The following is a 12,677-nucleotide window of genomic DNA, read 5'->3' on the forward strand; positions in this document are numbered from 1 at the left end:
GGAGGGGAGGAGGAGGAGGAGAAGGAGAAGGAGGAGGAGGAGAGCCAAGCCGGGCCGGGCCGGGCCCGGGGGGCGCGGGCAGCCCAGCCGAGCCGAGCCGGGCCGGGCCAGGGGCGCCCCGTGCGCGGCAGAGCGGGCGGAGAGCGGGGGCCCGGTGCGTGTTCCGGGGGGCTCGCCCCCCCTTCGGAGGCCCCCCCGTCCTGAGCAGGGAAGGAGGGGGAGGAGGAGGAGGAGGAGAAGCAGGAGGAGGAGGAGGAGGAGGGGGCGGGGGAGGCGGCGGCGGCGGCGGCGGCGGCATAGGCATTGTGCACGCACCACATCCCCGGGCCGCGAGGAGGAGGACGCGACGGAGCCGCCTCCGCCAGCACAGACCCATGAACCAGCCCGGCGGCGGCGGCGGCTCCTCGGCGGCAGCGGTGGCCCCGCAGGTACAGCGGGCGGGGCGGGGCGGGGGCGCGAGCGCGGGCGCGGGCGCAGGGCGGGGGCGGCCGGGAGGGGGTGCAGGAGTGTCCCCCCATTCACCCGTCCTGTCCCGGCGCGGGGCGCGCCCCGGAGGGGGCGGAGGGTAGCCCCGAGCGGAGCGTTGTGGGGTTGCGGGAAGGGGGGGGGTTCGGACTGGGAGCCGAGGGGCGAGGTGAGGCGGGGGTTGGGGAATGCAACATTTCCCCGTGCAAACTGTCTTATTGTAATTCCGATTATTGTATATTTTTCTTTGGAAAAGACCTGCAAAATTTTGGGGTTCGGGGACGGTGTGGGGGCGCCTCCCCTTTGCACGCTGCGGGCTGTGCTCTATTTTTTTTGCCCCAGTTTCCCCCACCATACACATACACACTCCCTCCCCTCCCACCCTTCCCCCCTGCTCGGACTGGAGCCCTGAAAACAAAGCAGCGAACAGCAGCCATTACAGTTTGGACAATTCACATTTTGCAAAAATGCAACCCCCTCCAACCTCCCCCCTCCCCCCTTGAAAAATCTGCAAATTGTTCCTGCCCCTGGCAGGGCCCCAAGGTTCTGGGCGCCCCCACCGACGCACCCCTTTTCCCCCTAGGGCGCCCCTTCTTTGCAACAATCTTTTTATTTTAGGCCACAATTCTCTTTCTCAATTTTTTTTTCTAATTTTTCTTCAAACGGTAGTTTTTTTCCCATTAAAACGACGCCACCTAGAGGATACTATTTTGTAAATAAAAAAAGAAATTAAAATTGAAAAAAAGGAAATATTTGCTATTTCTTCTTTTTTGAAAAAGTTTGAATTGTGAGACAAGAGAGAAAAGATTTCTTTTTCTTTCTCCTGGGAAGGATGGAAATTCTTTCTCTGGGCTTCCCAAGTTCAGGGAGACAATTCTGTTTCTGAAGCCAAATCTTTCTAATGTGTAAATGAAAATTAAGCTAGAATTTGAATGAATTCAGGGGTTGGTGAGGAGAAAGCAAAAATCTTTTTCCAGAAAAAAGGAAGCTTTGCCATCCAACTCGGTTCAGTTTTAGACAGCCATCCTGGGCTGAGCCAAGGAATCACTGCTTTCTTTAGTTGAAGGAAACTAGCAGAATTAGCTTTTGAAGCAATTAGGAATTGTACTTCATTGTAATTTGGAACTTGCTTAGCTTAGTGCATTAAAACCCTGATTTCACAGTTTGACCATATTTAAAGTTTTTCTTTTTCCAAGCATGGAGGATTAGAGAAAAAGACACCTTGTAGCATTGGCTTTGGACACACCCCAGAAAAATTGTAGGTTTTTCTTTTGGGGGGGAGATAATTTTACATTTACATTTTGCTGCATTTAAAACTGAAGGTTTTGAAGAAAAACAGTGAATGGATTAGAAAATGGAAAAATTAAAAGTGAATTGTTTGCCCTTTTTTTGCATTTCAAGATTTGAAATTTGTCAAATTTTAAAAAATTTTGCTGACATTAAATAAAAACGTGATTTTCCAATTTTGTTTGCTTCAGAATCTGTTTTTCTATTTTTGTTTGTAAAGGAACTGCTCTTGAACATCTTCCCCCCACCTTTGACACAAATTCAGAAATAATCCTAAATTCATTTTGGTAGGCGAGACCGCCATTATAATAAGATATGCATAATTAACATTATTATGAAAAAATTAACAGTGTATTCATAGAAGCCTATTTTTAAACATTAAACTAAACCAGTTGATAAGGACATGGGTAGAAAGACATTTGGTAGTTATAAATTTTCCTTTTCTCATTCCCTCCTGTTTGTAATCAGCCCTGAAATGTGAATTTTTTTTTCCCCTGGAACTGTTGTGTTTCTCCATCGTTAGGCTTCTTGGTTTGATATGGTTAGTGTTGCCTTGTGTAAATGGTAGGGATTTAAGCATTTAATATTTTTTTTAAAAATTGATGACTTTTAAAGGGAAAAAAATCCATCAGCATTGACATTATTTGGATCTGTCGAAAAAAGCGATGAGGAAATTTCACTGACTTGACAAGAAAGCAACAAAAAGGAGGGGAGAAAGGGTGTGAATGTGAAAATTCTTAGTCTTATCTATCTCCCCAAGTGGCCCACTTACATTGCTGAAGAAACAGGAAAAATTTCAACCCATCTGACTGTAGCAGCAAAATTTAATTTGGAAAACACACACACACACACACACACACACACACACACATTTTTTCTCTCTCTCTCTCTCTCTCTCTCTCTCTCTCTCTCTCTCTCTCTCTCTCTCTCTCTCTCTCTCTCCCTCCCTCTCCCTCTTAGAACCTAGTTTTTGCTCTGAGCAGGAAAGACCATCTGCAACTGGTATTTCAGTCAGTTTCTTTAGCCTGAAATAGAAGGAAATGGGGGCTTTTTTTGGGTGAGAGGAATTTCAATCAGAACAAATTTGGAACATTAAAATAAGGAACCCCCTGAAAACTGAGGGCTTATTTTTGGGAAATTGATACTTACTTCAGCTGTGGTTGGAGCTTAGTAGGCAAATTGGTTCTAAAACAGAGCCCCACTTTTTTCCACTCCAGTTCCTAGTTTCCGTTGGGTAGATGATAGTGGAAGGCTAGTCCGTGGCAGGAGAAGGAGGCTGGGCAGTTCGTGGGGAAGACTCCTGGGTGGCTCAGTGAGAAGACGCTGATAGAGCTAGTTATGGAAGACCAGCTGCTCTTTGATGGTCCTTAGTCATTGATTGATGACTAATGTGAAACCTTTCTTTATTATAGTATTCAATTTGATAACAGTTGATGTGTTACTTTTCCAAATAATCCTCATTTGCTTTGGGTATATTTTATTTATTGTAATAGAGTTATTTACTGCTGAAAAGAGTCTGTGTTTTACATATATGCATTAATGCATATATTAAAACTAATTATTCTGCTCATCATTGTAATAATGACAACTAACATTTGTATAGCACTTCAAGGTTTATAAGGCACTTTTCTGTGTGGGAATTTCCAAGGAGTTCTTATAAGAGTGAAAGATGCAGGACCAGACAGCCTTCCCTGCCTTCTGACCCAATAGAAGGAGAGTTGTTGCCTAAATGGGAGCATGAGTTGTTGAGGTGGGCAATGGGGAAGTGTGTGTGGGGGAGAATGAGAGGCCCACTGAGGCCTACCTTCCCCACCCCTGGCCCATAAGAAGATTCCAGAGCAGTTGGTAACAGTGATATTTAAGAAATCCTACCCCAAATCCTGTTTTATTTTGGTTCAACAAATTAAAGAATACTATTGACTACCACTTCTTATAAGGTTCTCCAAAGGTATTGTTTATAATTTTTTGCTGTATATTGAAATGTCCTTGTATTTAAGTGTAGTGATTTTTACATAGTAGACACCGAAATATTTGAACTGATTGTTTAAACTCTAAAGTAAGTGGGCCATTTGTTGGAAATTGGAAATATTTTCTGCTTTACAGAGGGCTTTAAAACAAACAGTTCCAACAGTATTTGCCACAAAGGGATTTAACTATGTGTTGCCAGTGTTCCCATGGTATTTTTTGCTTCCTTACCGTCCTTCCATGTCATTAAATTATCTTTATTGGTGTCCACTTGCATGAACCTCATATTGGACATGACTTGAGAAACTTCTCCCTGAGTTGGAAGTTTGACCAGAAGTGGGTAAATAACTGAGTTTATTTTGTTAATAAGCTCTTGTTCACTTTTGACAGTCTCTTCCATACTCTTTTCCAAGGTCGTGGGTAGAATTCTAGCAGCTACTGCTTTAGTGGTAGTAATCAGTGATGGATGTACTTGTTTTGATGGCAAGATAACCTACACTCACTCACACGGTGGATACACTATCACTTCATGTATTTCTTTTATGTCTTAGGAGTTAGTTGATGGTTTTTAGTCTAACAAGGTTTGAAATGTCAGGGGCTTGCTTTATAGTTTGTCTTTGCATAAAGTCAGGAGAAAATTTCCCTCTATTTTCTGTCCCATGTGGAGGTGAGTATGAACTCAAGACTCTTTTTTTATCATTTTTTTTTCATTTGGAAAACAGCAAAGATGTCTAATCATTGTATAAGCCAACCTTTCTCCGTGTCCCACAAAATAAAGAGCAACTGGTCTATTTTACTGGAGAAATAAACTTTTAAATGGTCTTAGCATTAGACCCATTTCCCCCCCTCCATCTTTTGACTCATTTGTTGTCATATTTTGTCTGGGAACTCAAGATTCCTTGTGTCTGCTCCTTGGCTGTATGAGATAAGAACTCTTTTACCATGGTTAATCAGATGGATGAGTGAACTTTTATTTCAAGGTCATGTTGAAACTTAGAATTCATCCCTATGATTGTAATGTTCAACTTTCATTGCTTCTCTTCCCCAAAAGACTTTTTAAAAAGTGGACTTGTGGATCACCTACAATAGGTGGGATTTCCCAGGAAGTTAATAGTTTTTCACAGATTGGCTTTTCTTTAAGCGAAGCCTGCCATATTGTATACATTTAGAGGGAATTGATTGAGTCATGCTGCATTACTGGGAGGGATCTCATTCCTGGCTATCTCTGACTTCTTTATGGATTGATGACTGGTCATCTGCCTGCCTTGTTTTTTTAAATTCTTATTCCTGAGTCCTGATGCTTTTGAACTGACTAGAATAGGCCAACATCACTCAGACACAACTAGCAACTTGTTGAGTTTAGTGATAATTGATTTTTATAGCCATGGGAGGGACAGTAATGAATTCTTGTCCCTCCCATAAAGCAGCTGAGTGTGACCTTGGGAAAAATTGCTTCACCTGTCTGGACCTCATTTCCCCCTATTTGTGAGTTGAAGTTGGACTAGATAATCTCACAGGCCCCTTCTGGCCTGTGAACATCTTGTGTTCTGTGTTGTAATGTTTCATGTCCTGAGGTCCCTTCTAATGCTGACATTCTAAGACCTTATAGGGATTAGGACTGGACCTGTGATTTCATTAGAATAGGGAATTCCCAGGTAAGGAAACCCCCCTCTTACCGACTAGGTCAGCAGCTTCTCTTCTTAGAAGAGAAGTGCCTAGAACACTGAAAAGTTAAGCAACTTGCCCAAGGTTTGACTCTCAAGGCCTCTTATGAGTCTATGAATTGAGGTGTTTGTTTTACCCACAAAATATGACTAATTTGGAGTGAGCCGCCTTGGCGAGATCCATTGCTGGAAAGGCAGCTTGGAGAGTAGTGTTTGTTGGCCAAGAAGTTCTCAGTTTTCTTACCAGCCATCTGCAAATAGAAAATTTGAACTGTCTTGTCAGGGTGGGAGGTACAACAACCAAAGTTAATTTCATTACCCATCCTTGCTTTAGAGAACTAGGAAAGGTTTGTCAGAGTCAGAGTTGGAGACCACATTAGTGTTGGATGTAACAGTGTGTGTGTGTGTGTGTGTGTGTGTGTATGTGTGTGTGTGAGAGAGAGAGAGAGAGAGAGAGAGAGAGAGAGAGAGAGAGAGAGAGTTTTTTAAGATGAGCAGAAGTGCCATGCTGGGTTATTCCCAGTATTCTGTGTATGACAGCAGCTGTAGTGGGCTTTCCATGAAAGGATGTGGCAGATCTCCACAATATTAATCTCAAAAAGATTGGGGACCCAACTTCCCTCCCCCAATAGCCTTAACTTCTCATTAGTAGTTGTTTGGGGATCTGTCATTGATTCATTTATCTGAACCTTTTAAGACTCTAGTTGGAATCCTAGACTAATAGGATATTAAGGCTGGAAGAGACCTAAGAGGTAGTTGATAATTACACATTTAGGGGCAGCTAGGTGGTGCAGTGGATAGAGCACTGGCCCTGGAGTCAGGAGGACCTGAGTTCAAATCCAGCCTCAGACGCATAACACTTATTAGCTGTGTGACTCTGGGCAAGTCACTTAATCCCAATGGCCTCACCAAAAAGAAAACAAAAAAACCAAAGCTGCCTAATTATGCTTTTAGTCTTCACATCAGTGTAATGGGAAGAGGGATTGACTAAGGAGTCAGAGAAGAGCTTGGACCTGAGCACTTATGTGACCCTGGTAAGTCACTTAAGCTTTCTAAGCCTGGTTTCCTTATTTGTAGAATGAGGTGGTTGGCAGCATGCACAGTACAGTGGTAAAAGTACTGTTTACAGTGGGAAAGTACTACTAGCTGAAGGACCTGGGTTCAGATTCTGCCTCTGACACTACCTATGTGACTTTGGGCAAATCACTTGACGTCTGCCTGGGTCTTGGTTTCCTCATCTGTAAAATGAGAATTTTGACTAGTCCCTTCAGCAGTTTGTCTGTGATATCCTCCTTTGACCAGATGATTTCTGTGGTCCCTTCTAGCTCTAACCATCTTGGTGAATTTTTCTACCTGTAAATTCTCTGGGGTGATGAGCTTTGAAGCTTCAGTCCCTGCTGCAGAAATGATAGGAGCTGTGTGTTCCAGTAGGACAAGGCACTATGTTGGACTAAAGGAAATCTAACATGTCTCGTGTCTCTTGATTTTATGAACTTTGGAGTATAGATATCCCTAGTTTGGAGTAATAGTCATTATCATTGAGAGGTTTTATAGGCTCATGGACACTAAAAATGAAAGTGGGACACTAAAATAGAGGGAAGCAGCATGGTGTATGTAGGGAGAGGAGGGGGTGCTGGCTCCAGAGTCAGCAAGTTCTGACTCCACTGCACCCTGGCTGTGTCATCCTGCTCAAGTCACTCATTTAGCCTCTCAGTGTCCCTGCCAGTTCTCTAAGACCTTAAGTTGCAGGGAAGGTGTTAGATCTACAGTGGAAAAGGATGTTCTTTACTGGTCTGGTAAGAAAGAAAGGAAGATAAGAGAAAGGGGAAAAAAGAGAAAAAAAGGAGAGAGAAAGAAAGAGATGTTGGGACACTTGGGGAGTTGGATACTTGGTTTTAAGAAGCAATAAATTAAGAGAATAAAAGAAGCATTTTCTCTACTGGGCAATTCTGATTTATATGTGACAGTCAGTCTTGTTATTTTATACTCATACTTCATTTTGTATATCCTGTTAGAGCATTATGGAAGTATACTTTGGGGCTTTTTTGGGGATTGCTGTATATATATTTTTGTCTTTTCTGAGACTGCTTTTTTTTTTTTGGTAAATCCTCCAGCAGGTCATGGTGAGAGGTAAATGTATCTTGTCTAGGGCACCTAGAAATTTTAATAAGAGCTAACATTTAGGTAGTAACTTAAGGTTTGCAAAGCAACTTATGTGTATGATCTCATTTGATTCTTACAACAATGGTAGGAGGTAGGTGGTATTATTATCCCCATTCTATAAATGGGGAAACAGGCTGAGAGAAATGAATTGACTTGCTGGTAAATTTCTGAGTCGGATTTGAACTCGGGTCTTCCTGACTCCCATGTCAGGCTCGTTAATCAGTACGCCGTCCAACCGCCTGCAGTTGGCTGTCCCAAGCAAGGAGGCACTGCAGTAGTAATGTTGGAGGGATGGCAGTTTGAAGCTCCGCATAGTTAGTATTCTATTAGCCCTTGCTTGTTTGATGTTTGGGAGCCGTGATGTTTTCACTTGAGGCTTGGTTTGGTCACCATAGTTCCTGGGGAGTAATGTAAGGGCCAAGCATGTGAAACCTGGGAGACTTCTATAGTATCTAGGATCATAAAATTCAGAGCTGGAAAGAGCTAGAGGTCATCTAATTCAACTCCCATTTTGCTGGTGAGGAAACTGAGGCCCCGAAAAATTAAACAACTTGTCAAAGCCACCCAGGTATTATTGTTATTATTATTATTATTATTAGTAGTAGTAGTAGTTATAACAGTAATAGTAATGTCCTTTTATATAGTTTTAAGGTTTGCAAATAATTTAATCCTCACAATAAACCCTATCAGGTAGGTGCCATTATCTCAATTGTAATAGCTGAGGAAACTGAGGCACATAGCAGTTAAGTGATTTTACCAAGGGCAGTGGGTGTCTAAGGCAGAACACTTTTTTGAATTTAGACCCATCCCACCATCATCCCCTGTGCCACCTAACATATTTGGGGTCTTAAGTGGAAGAACTGAGGATTCAGATCCTCAGATCCTCAGGCTCCAAATACCTAGGTTACTCTCACTCCATTGGGTGAAATAACTACAAAGTAGCTTCCAGGGCCAGTGTCTGAGAAAGTGTTTGAAGGTTCACAGAGTCAGGTAAGGGTTGGAGAAAGTATCAGGCCCCTTTTTCTTTTCTCTGAATTTCCTCAGGGGCGGTAAGTAATTAAGCCTTGTGTAGTGGGTGTATTTTGCACTCCCAAGTTTACAGATTTGCTGAAAGAAACAGCTGCAGGGCTATACTCCAGGAGAAAGTGGCAGGGAAGGGCACAGCCAGAAATAGAATACTGACCTAGCAACCTTTTCTTTTCTAAATAGCTTTTCTGAAGAGATACCCTGTCATTGTGTAGATAAAAATGTTGTCACCAGCCCTGACATATACACACGTGCATCATATGTTACATGTGCATGCATGTACATTACATATACATGTTGTAGAAGCATACACCCACACGTCCCTATTTCTTAAAGTCTATCTTTTGAAGGGCTTCTTCATGTACCACCTGTTCCTTCAAGTCTTCCCTGACTCCCACACCCCCAGGAAGGTTAGTTTTCCCTCTTCTAGTTTCTCACAGAACTTTACTTGGACCTCTGCTTGGCCCTTGGTTTAATCTCTGCTGTATCACAAATATTTGTGCATGGGTCTGTCTCTCCATCTCTAGTCTACAGTCTTCTGGAGAGCAGGGTCTGTTGTGTTGCCAGCAGGGTTCCTTGCCGGTGGAAGTGCTTAATAACAGTTAGGTGACATAGAGAATGGTTGGAGGGAGCAGAATGGAGTGGGCAGGGCTGCCAGACAAGGCTTCTGGAGACCTTTGCTTCTTTCTAGTCTTGGTGAGGCAGCTCATTTGCAAGGTGCTTGACCAACTCTCTAAGTCTGTTTCTTTGTCTCTGGAATGGGTATAAAACATAGCCTGGGCTCTTTGTAGTTGTTTAGTTATTAAGTGACCCAGTGGACCATACTGTCCATGGGGTTTTCTTGGCAGAGATACTGGAGTGGTTTGCCATTTCCTTCAGGGAATTTAGGCAGACAGGTAAAGTGACTTGCCCAGGGTCACACAGCTTAGTAAATGTCTGAGGCTGGATTTGAACTCAGGTCTTCCTGACTCTAGGTCCAGAGCTCTATCTACTGAGCCACCTAGCTGCCAAGGCTCCTTAGGAAGATCTAATAATCCAATTAATCCATATGTGTAAAAGTGCTTTGAAAACTACAGTGTTCTACATAGGTAAAGGATTGTTATTTCATGTGTATACTTGATCTACCAAATATGACAAAAATGCATTTGGTCTTGAGAATTTGGGAGAGAATTTCAGCCAACCCCCTAATCCTCCTCCTCTACTCAGTGTAAAAGAAGGACACGCCCGTGGGTGCCACAGACTTGGTTTAAGACAGTGCTACTTTAATGACCAGTCTTTCCTTTCTGATCACTAGGAAGTGTCTTTTCATGGAAATACTGAAATGAATGGAAGTTGGTCAGTGTCTTGGAGTGATCTGGTTTCAAAGGGGTCCTGGCCTATGATTGTGAATATTTGAATTCCATAAATGGATCTGTGATCTCATCAACTTAGTTGGGCTCTCCAGCAGTGCAGATGAGACAGTTAAGCAGAAAAAAAAATTAAATTAAACATCTATTATGTGTGGGGTACATATGAATGTTGGTAGCCCTGGGACTAGAGACATAAGTTCAAATCTAATCTCAGACACTTACTAGCTGTGTGACCCTGAGCAAGTTATTTAATCTCTTCCTGCCTCAGTTCCCTCATCTGTACAATGGGCATCATCATCATCATCATCATCATCATAACACCTACCTTCCAAGGTTGTTGTGGGGATCAAATGAGATAATAATTATAAAGAACTTTGAATAGTACCTGACACATAGTAAGTGCTATATAAATGTTAGCTATGATTAGCTATTGTTAGATAGGCACTGGGCTAGGCATTGCAGTTACAAAGTTCTCCTGCATTGTAGGAGCATATATAAGTATGTACTGAATAAGTCAAAATAAATACGGTGTAGTTATGGAGGGAGGGAATAAGGAGAGACTTCATGTAAGAAGGAGGTGCTTGAGCTCTGTCTTGAAGGATGTGAGGGATTCAGAGAGATGGGAGGTGAAGAAGGAGCAGGTTCTAGATGTGGGTTTGGCCTGTGCAAAGACATAGGACCAGGGTTGTGAGAAACACAAGGCCAGCAAGGCTGAGCTCTAATCTGCTTTTCCTGTATGATCCTTGTCTCTGTTTTCCTGTAGGTTTTGGGGGGAGTGGAGAGGCAGGGAGAGGAGTCTATCACATGATGGTGTTATGATTGTAATACCTGCAATTGAATGGGATGGTATATGAGAGCCATGTATATGTATGCATATATGTCACACATATATATATATGTATATATACATATATATATATACATATATATACACACATATATATCTGTCAGTTTGGAGTTTATAAAAGAGATGAGATTGGTTTAAAAAGAAAACGTAGTAGAGAGAAGACGGAGGTGAAGATGTTATTGAATCTGCAGAGAAATGATATAAATATTTTGGCTGACAAAGCAGAATGAGGCTTGATATATAAGCCAAAGAGAAGAAATGGAGTCAGGTGATTCCCGGATCTCTGTGGCCATTATAAGGGGAAAAAATTCAGGAAATCTTTCCCAATAAAGTGAGACTGTCTGAGAGACTAGTCCTTGGATAGGTATGGGGGTTGGGAAGAGAGGGTGGGTGGTTTGGGATGGATTGGGTTATTTTAATATCTGGACTCCTGAAGGGAGTAACCCTTCAAAGGCTAAGGAAAGGAGGAGGGCTGTCTTCGGGCTAGCATCATGCTGATTTCCTATACAGTTTGTTGACTAGCCTTCCCAGCTGGAAGCTGTTCCTGGGATGAATACTGGACTATTAGCTGAATGTCTGTCACTGTCATGATTGTGAGGGTCACAGGGCCATACTCCCCTCCCTGTTCTGGAGGTCTGTGCCTCTACCATACAAATTCCCATTGGCCTGAAGAATGGGGATAGGGGGGTAGGGAGAGGAGGAAAAGAAAGGCAGAGGAGAAAGAGTTAGAGTGGAGTGGAGGAGAAAATGAGAGACAGAGAGAGAGAGTGTGAGTGAGTGAGTGAGTGTGTGTGTGTGTGTGTGTGTGTGTGTGTGTGTGTGTACTACATGTTGGAGAAAACTCAGTATCATTTTGTTGCTGATCAGGTAGGGAGTTGGACCAAATGAATTTTGAAGTCTCTTCTAAACCTGAAATTCTATTTAGAGCAAAATATCCTGTGGTGATCATTTGTCAAGGGGACATTGGGGAATGCTAAACCCTAATCTCAAAAGTTCCCAAGGAAAAAGAGATTAAGAAATTTTTAAGTGAGAAATTTTTTCCATGAAATTTTTGTTGCTTAGGGGGGGAAAAATTAAAAATAAGTGTGTTTTAAATAGAAACTCTTTTCTGTGATAGGAGACAGCAGGATGTGGTGGAAAGTCTCTAGATTGGCCTGCTGTGACATTTACTCCTTCTGCAACACTTCCTTCTATGGGCCTCAGTTTCCTCATTGTAAAATGAAGGGCCTGGCCGAGAGACTTGAAGGTCCCTTCCAGTCCTGATGTCAGGATGCAACATGAAAAGGCAGCAAAAGTAAAACTGGAATTCTCTTGGTTGTTTACTTAAATGTGCTGTTACACACTGACCTTTCTGAGCCTTGGTTTCCTTCTCTGTAAAAGGAGGAGTTGAAGCCAGCTGGGTAGGGCCTCTGCAGCTCCAATGTTCTGTATTCCTGGATCTAACTGCAGTGGCATCCTGAGGATCTGAGACTTTTTCCAGCTCAGCTCATGTGCCACCTACTAGGGAAAGCCTTTCTTGTGGCTCTACCCCAGGGTTTCTTCATATTTTGTGTGTGTGTGTGTCCAAAGGAGCCCCTTTGACAGTCTGGTGAAGCCCAGTATGGATATCTTCTCAGAGTAATATTTTTAAATGCAAAAATTATAAAATACATAGGATTATAAAGAAAATCAGTTATTGAAATAAAGGGGTGATTTTACTCCTCATCCAAATTCAGGGACACCCTGAAATATATCTGCCGACTTCAGGTTACAAAATTATTGGTACTTTCTCTTTCCTTAAGTTATGGTATGTTAACTAATGTTTTGTAACACATTGTAACCTCCAGCAGAATGCAGTATCCCCTTTGAGGGCAGGACTGTTTTGAAAAGACCTGTGTTTGCCTATTTCAAGGACCCTCCTAGCTGGAATAT

The 12,677-nt window shown here is 42.6% G+C and overlaps 1 protein-coding gene across 10 annotated transcripts in view; it reads left to right on the top strand.

Moving 5' to 3' along the window:
* The first annotated feature begins 275 nt into the window (after window positions 1-275).
* ZNF618 (zinc finger protein 618) overlaps window positions 276-12,677 on the top strand; it is a 217,390-nt gene continuing 204,988 nt past the window's right edge. For 9 of the 10 annotated variants that reach the window (XM_020965576.2, XM_078150042.1, XM_020965583.2 and 6 more), the window contains exon 1: window positions 276-428. In XM_020965576.2, coding sequence (XP_020821235.1) covers window positions 375-428 — 54 coding nt within the window. In that variant the 5' untranslated portion in view covers window positions 276-374. The remainder of the gene's footprint in view (window positions 429-12,677) is intronic. The other variant, XM_078150041.1, reaches the window with a different exon arrangement.

Source organism: Phascolarctos cinereus, unplaced genomic scaffold, assembly GCF_003287225.1.
Source record: "Phascolarctos cinereus isolate Bilbo 61053 unplaced genomic scaffold, phaCin_HiC Scaffold_2;HRSCAF=192, whole genome shotgun sequence".
NCBI lineage: Eukaryota > Metazoa > Chordata > Mammalia > Diprotodontia > Phascolarctidae > Phascolarctos > Phascolarctos cinereus.